We start from the raw sequence: 7,360 nt of genomic DNA, 5'->3' as shown, positions 1-7,360 counted from the left end.
AATAAATGCACTTTTGAATACAATAAACTGAGGGACTTCATAAATTCTGGGTATTTTTAGTTGAAGGCTGAATGCAAAAAAAAATAATAAAAGCACTTTTGACTACAACAAAGTCAGATTATTGGTAAATTCTTAGTCTCTGAACTGGTGATTGAGCATAAAAAATTTAATAATTGCACTTTTGCATACAACCGGACTGAATCTGCTCTCTTTGGTGGAGCTGGGGGTCGAGATATTAATTCGAAAAAATTGGAAAATTTTAGGTATTTTTGACTTTTGGCCTGAGGTATTATTTTGACGGGTGACCAGATCTTAATGAAATTCGATACGTAGAAGGAATTCATGCCCCAGAGTTCTTTTTTAAATTCCGACCAGATCTGGTTACATTGAGAGGAGTTTGATGGGGAAACCAGAAAACATGGAAAACACTTAGAGTGGAGAGATCGGGTTTAAACTTGGTGGGCAGAATAAGCAAATGTTGTAGATACGTGATTGACGTAACCAGACTAGATCCGCTCTCTTTTTGGGGAATTAGTGGGGTTCAGTGCTTTGGCGAGTTCGAAGTTTCTGGACGTGCTAGGACGATGAAAATTGGTAAGTTTGTCAGAGATCTGCACAAATTGATTTGTTTAAGTCATTTCTACCGATTCGACCATCTGAGGGGGCTGAAAGGAGCGAAAAAATTAGAAAACGAGGTATTTTTAACATATGTATGGGTGATCAGGTCTTAATTAATTTTAATATTTAGAAGGACCTCGTGTCTCAGAGCTTTTATTTTAAATCCTGACTGGTATTGAGCCTCTGATTTTCCTTTAAATCAATCTATTGACTGTCAGAATTTTGCTAGAGCTCATGCCATATGAGCTCTTGACTCTTCCAACCCTCGTCAAGTGTCATATGAGCTCTTTCCTCTTGTTAAAACAAAAAGAAAACCTTTAGCATAAAGAGTGGGATGTTGAGGACAGGCCCTTTTTTATACGGAATAATTTCTTTTCGTGTTAAGGTTACTCCTTACTTTCAGTTGAAAAACTTTTTTTATTTAATATATATAAGAATTGACATGGTTTATTTCCAAAACATACAAAGAACAAACTATATATACATACAATTTCTGAGTAAGGCAAGAGACGAAATAATGGACGGCTACGACCCTCTGAATATTAATCCCTCTAAATATTATTCGTTTAAGTTTTAATGTCACTCCTTACTTTCAGTTGATAAACTTATTCTCTTATCTAATTTCTGAACGTTTTTGAATTGATGGATGTTTTGATTTTGGCTCACTGCAAATGAATAATTAAAACGAAATTTGCATATTAATTTGTTTTAATAAAAAACAATTTTTTTCTTTCTCATATTTTTGATGAGACTATTTTTACAACAAAACAGGGTGGAGGCGGAGTCGTAGTTGCCATTCAATTTTTGGTTATCTAAAAATACAGCTTGAAGTTTTAATTTTTTACGAATGTTTTTATTAGTAACAAATATAACGCAACTGACGAATCAACTTGTCTAACAAACTTCTATATCTGTATATTTTTATTACGTATATGATGGGATTTCCCCCCTCGTCAAGACCTCGCTCATTACGTTAAAGCTTGAATTTTGTCTCAGTTCTTTAAGAATAACCCCTGAATCACAGAGGCCATAGAAATAGATAGTTGAAATTACTAAAATACTTGAGCCTAAAGAGTGGGGTAGTACGAGGAGGTGAATCCCTCATATGCGCAATAATTTCTGTTCGTTTTAAGCTTTAATTCTGCTCCTTAAAAAAAAGTTAAAAAAACGTTTTATTTTTTTATTTACTCATTGTTTTTTTTAATAGTTCATGGAAATTCTCTTCTATCATGACAAATTCCTCCATGGAAATATCTTCCCAAGTAAAGAAATCTCTCAAAGCAACCCCCTCCCCCCCCAACGTGAAAAATGGAAAATCCCCTGGAAAAAAAACACGGATCCATCATCTGTAATATACTAAATTCCACTTTTTTGTAGATAGGAGGTTGAAACTTTTACAGTGGAATTTTCTAATACGCTGAATTTAACGGTGTAATTTTTGTTAAGATTATATGACTTTTAGGGTGTGTTTTCACCTATTTTCTAAAATAACACAAATTTTCTCAGGCTCGTAACTTTTTATAAGTAAGACTAAACTTGATGAAACTTATTTATTTAAAATCAGCATAAAAATACAATTCTTGCGATGTAACTATTAGTATCACAATTCCATTGTTTTATTTCGTTTACTATTGAGACGGGTCACTCCTTACTTCCAGTTGGTTCCCATGAACTGTTAGATTGCCGAGTCATGTGAATGTAAACTTTCCCTTCTTTTGTCAAACCACATTTTGTAATATTATAAATCATATGATTGATATATTATTTTGTCTATTAATCAGTGCCTCTCTCTTCTTTTATGAATGGGAAATTGTCTATTCTATGTGAACTGCAAAGATGTTCTACATTTTCAGGTACCGTACTATTTTGAACAAGGGTCAAAAATAGTGGTTCTTATAGCCTGTTATTTATTGCAAGCAGTAGATCTTTTATAATTCAAACTCTGTTTGGATCTTGCATTATCCATTGGTTTCATTGGTCCGTGTCACTTATTGGTGCCTAAATTTCCTTGTACGTGCTCCCTTCTATATTTTGTACCACTTTAGGATCAAACATAGACCTTGGGAGCTTAGGTGGTATCCTTAATAATAGAAAATTGGGCTGATCAACTTCTTCTCCCTTCAAGATCCCACGTGGACAGTCCTCAGTATTTGCACATTCACCACTTCTTACTATTTCTTGGTGGCTTGGTGCTGTTCCATAATTTGGAGTAATTGTAGCTACAAAAAAAAATATTATTTTAGCGCAGTGTCATTTCGTGAGAATTGAACAGAAAAAACAGGTAGAAGGACTAGATTTCTGTTTGAGTTTTTTGAGCCCTAGTTTAAAAACAAAGTTATCGAAAAATTGTTTGAAGAACAGTTTTTTTGCTGTTCAACTGAAACTTGTTGATATACTTTTACATTTGAGAAATAACATTTACTTTGGAAGTAAATACTTCGAATAATACCTGAAAATTTAATATATCAGACCTTATGTGAAGTTTTGACGTTTTATGGTTTTTTATTGCTATAAGAAATCATGTTTAAAGCTATCTTCTCCTAGCCCAAATCCTCATATTTCTTGTGTGTTCCAAGGTATAACAACGAGATCGAGACAAAGAAAACGAATTAAAAAAAGTAGTTCTAAAACTTATAAGTTCACCCTTATAAGTTAGGTAATTTTCCAAATTTTTCGGTATATTAGAAATATTATCGCACATTTGGGTTTTGCGTGCGGTTATATTTATTACGTCCCGGCAAATGGATTTCAACGTGTAAGGATGAAAAACTGCGTTATTTTCTGAAAGATATTTAGCCACCCTTACCTTTGAGGTGCAAGAGGAAGAAGCAAGCATTAAAGGTGTCTCATTATTTGAATTTAAAGAATTCATGCCTGCACCCTTTGACACTAGCAACCTACACACATTCAAGTGACCGTTCTGTGCGGCAAGATGTAAAGGAGTTGAGTTACTAGAATTTGAAGCATCTATTGTAGCCCCATTTGAAATCAATAGCTTACAGGCTTTAAGTTCTCCAGACGAAGCAGCATAATGTAGAGGTGTTTCATTCATAAAATCTGTGGCATCTATTGTAGCACCGTTTGAAATCAATAGCAGAGAAATGTCCAGATCTTCAGTGTCAACAGCTATGTGTAAAGGCGTTTGATTGCAAGAATTTATTGCATCTGCTCTAGCACCCTTTGAAATTAATAGTTGACAAATATATATGTTTTTGGTCTCAACAGCCGTATGTAAAGATGTTTCACCCAAAGAATCTACGTTATCTATTGTAGCACCCTTTGAAATTAGTAGCTGACAAATTTCTTGATTCCCCATTGCAACAGCTCTATGTAAAGGTGTTTTTTTCTTAGAATCTATGGCATCTATTGTTGCACCCTTAGAAATTAATAGCTGACATATATTTAGATTTCTATTCATAACGGCTATATGTAAAGGTGTTTCTTTCCAAATATTTATGGCATCTATTGCAGCACCCTTTGAAAGCAATAACTGACAAATATCTAGATTTCCAGTCTCAACAGCTATATGTAAAGGTGTTTCTTCCCTAGAATTTATGGCATCTATTGCAGCACCCATTGCAATCAATAGCTGACACATATCTAGATATCCTTTCATAACAGCTTTATGTAGCGTTTTACCCAAAGATCTATTTACCCAAAGATCGTTATCTATTGTAGCACCCTTTGAAATTAGTAGCTGACAAATTTCTGAATTACAATTCTCCACACCTCTATGTAAAGGTGTTTCTTTCCAATTATTTATGGCATCTATTGCAGCACCCTTTGAAAGCAATAACTGACAAATATCTAGATTTCCAGTCTCAACAGCTATATGTAAAGGTGTTTCTTTCCTAGAATTTATGGCATCTATTGTTGCACCCTTAGAAATTAATAGCTGACATATATTTAGATTTCCAGTCTCAACAGCTATATGTAAAGGCGTTTGTTTCCATGAATTTATTGCATCTACTCTAGCACCCTTTGAAATTAGTAGTTGACAAATATCTTGGTTTTTGGTCTCAACAGCTGTGTGTAAAGGCGTTTCACCCAAAAAATCTACGTTATTTATTGTAGCACCCTTTGAAATTAGTAGCTGACAAATTTCTGAATTACAAATCGCAACAGCTCTATGTAAAGGTGTTTTTTTCTCAGAATCTATGGCATCTATTGTTGCACCCTTAGAAATTAATAGCCGACATATATTTAGGTTTTCATTCGTAACAGCTATATGTAAAGGTGTTCCTTTCCTAAAATTTATGGCATCTATTGCAGCACCCATTGAAATCAATAGCCGACACATATCTAGATATCCTTTCATAACAGCTGTTTGTAGGGTTTTACCCAGAGAATCTACGTTATCTATTGTAGCACCCTTTGAAATTAGTAGTTGACAAATTTCTGGATTCCAATTCGCAACAGCTCTATGTAACGGTGTTTTTTTCTCATAATCTATGGCATCTATTGTTGCGCCCTTAGAAATTAATAACTGGCATATATTTAGATTTTCATTCGCAACAGCTATATGTAAAGGTGTTTCTTGCCAAAGATTTATGGCATCTATTGCAGCACCCTTTGAAATCAATAGGTGACACATATCTAGATATCCTTTCATAACAGCTGTATGTAGAGGTGTTCTATTACAACTATCTATGGCATCTATTGCAGCACCCTTTGAAAGCAATAACTGACAAATCTCTAGATTTCCAGTCTCAATAGCTATATGTAAAGGCGTTTGATCACATGAATTTCTTGCATCTACTTTAGCACCCTTTGAAATTAGTAGATGACAGATATCTTGGTTTTTGGTCTCAACAGCTATATGTAAAGACGTTTCACCCAAATAATCTACGTTATCTATTGTAGCACCCTCTGAAATCAAAATTTTTCTAAGCTTGGAAGGTACAACATTTTCACCTTGTTCCTCTTCGTTACGTGAACGTTTGTTTTGCGATGATATTTTCGGTACGTTATCTATTGTAGCACCCTCTGAAATCAAAATTTTTCTAAGCTTGGAAGGTACAACATTTTCACCTTGTTCCTCTTCGTTACGTGAACGTTTGTTTTGCGATGATATTTTCGGTACGTTATCTATTATAGCACCCTTTGAAATTAGTAGCTGACAAATTTCTGAATTACAAATTGCAACAGCTCTATGTAAAGGTGTTTTTTTCTTAGAATCTATGGCATTTTTTCTTGCACCCTTACAAATTAATAGCTGACATATATTTAGATTTCCATTCGTAACAGCCATATGTAAAGGTGTTTTTTTCCTAGAAATTATAGCATCTATTGCAGCACCCTTTGAGATCAAGAGCTGACACATATCTAGATATCCTTTCATAACAGCTGTATGTAGAGGTTTTCTATTCCAACTATTTATGGTATCTATTGTAGCACCATTTGAAATTAGTAGTTGACAAATTTCTGAATTCCAAATTGCAACAGCATTATGTAAAGGTGTTTTTTTTTTAGAATCTATGGCATCTATTGTTGCACCCTTAGAAATTAATTCCTGACATATATTTAGATTTCCATTCGTAACTGCTATATGTAAAGGCATTTGTTTAAAAATATCCATGGCATCTATTGCACCACCCTTCGAAATCAATTGCTGACACATATCTAGATATCCTTTCATAACAGCTGTATTTAGAGGTGTTCTATTCCAAATATCTCTGGTATCTATCGTAGAACCTTTTGAAATTAACAGCTGACAAATATCTCGATTTTTAGTCTTAACAGCTATATGTAAAGGCGTTTGTTCAAAAGAATTTATGGCATCTACTTTAGCACCCTTTGAAATTAGTAGTTGACAAGTATCTATATCTCTGGTCGCAGCAGCTATATGTAAAGGTGTTCTACTTCCATTATCTTTGACATCTCTTGTAGCACCATTTGAAATCAAAATTTTTCTAAGCTTGGTAGGTACAACATTTTTACCTTGGTCCTCTTCGCTACGTGAACGTTTATTTTTCGCTGATATCTTCGGCATGGTTCTCTGTAATAAATTGAGGTGACCTTGCTTAAGCGTCTTTTTATATTGGTACCTTACGTCATGAATGACGTCAATACCTTTGGCGTCCCAAATGAAGTCATTTCGGTAATCAAGGATATTCAACATCCTAATGTTTTTAAGTTTTAGTATGACTTTTTTATGATCTGTACATATATAAAGTCATTTTTAAGTTATTTCAACTTGTAGATGCATCTTCTGTCAAAAATATATCACACAGAGAAAGAGCTTTTACCTTTTTAGGTGGAAATGGTAAAGTACGAGCCCCATTTGAAACTTAAGTCATCATTTAATTTTAATTGAACACCATATTTAGTTGTATCCTACGATTATGATATCATACATGATAATGAAAAAAAAGTTATACTGGATTTTTGATACTGTATACTGTGATACTGTATATGACAAAAAAAATGATAGTATATTTGGCAAAAAATTATTTTTATTTCAAACTAGCTATTGGGGTGGCGCTTCGCGCCACCCCAACATCAAGTTGGAGGGGGCGCTCCGCCCCCCCCCCCCCAAAGCCCCCCCCCACGCGCGTAACTCGTTACGTGCCATATTAGTTACGCGCCATTGTAGTTGTGTCCCTTTGTCCCACCTGTGAATATAGATTTATATATATATATATATATATATATATATATATATATATATATATATATATATATATATATAACAACGTAAAACTTGCGAATATACAACATTCTTTGCTGTCCCATTGTCTGT

The 7,360-nt window shown here is 34.1% G+C and overlaps 1 protein-coding gene across 1 annotated transcript; it reads right to left on the bottom strand.

The window, feature by feature from the left end:
* Positions 1-2,843: 2,843 nt before the first annotated feature.
* On the bottom strand, positions 2,844-6,965 carry LOC136028348 (serine/threonine-protein phosphatase 6 regulatory ankyrin repeat subunit B-like). The gene has a single exon (XM_065706134.1). The coding sequence runs from the start codon at positions 6,737-6,739 to the stop codon at positions 3,149-3,151; it is 3,591 nt and encodes a 1,196-aa protein (XP_065562206.1). The 5' UTR covers positions 6,740-6,965; the 3' UTR covers positions 2,844-3,148.
* Positions 6,966-7,360: the final 395 nt, after the last annotated feature.

Source organism: Artemia franciscana, chromosome 6, assembly GCF_032884065.1.
Source record: "Artemia franciscana chromosome 6, ASM3288406v1, whole genome shotgun sequence".
Lineage (NCBI taxonomy): Eukaryota > Metazoa > Arthropoda > Branchiopoda > Anostraca > Artemiidae > Artemia > Artemia franciscana.
The sequence above is the reverse complement of the archived record's forward strand: the minus strand, read 5'-3'. Positions and strand labels throughout refer to the sequence as shown.

Coding starts and splice junctions, on each gene's coding strand:
- LOC136028348 (XM_065706134.1), bottom strand. CDS start 6,739: ATGTTGAATATCCTTGATTACCGAAATGACTTCATTTGGGACGCCAAA.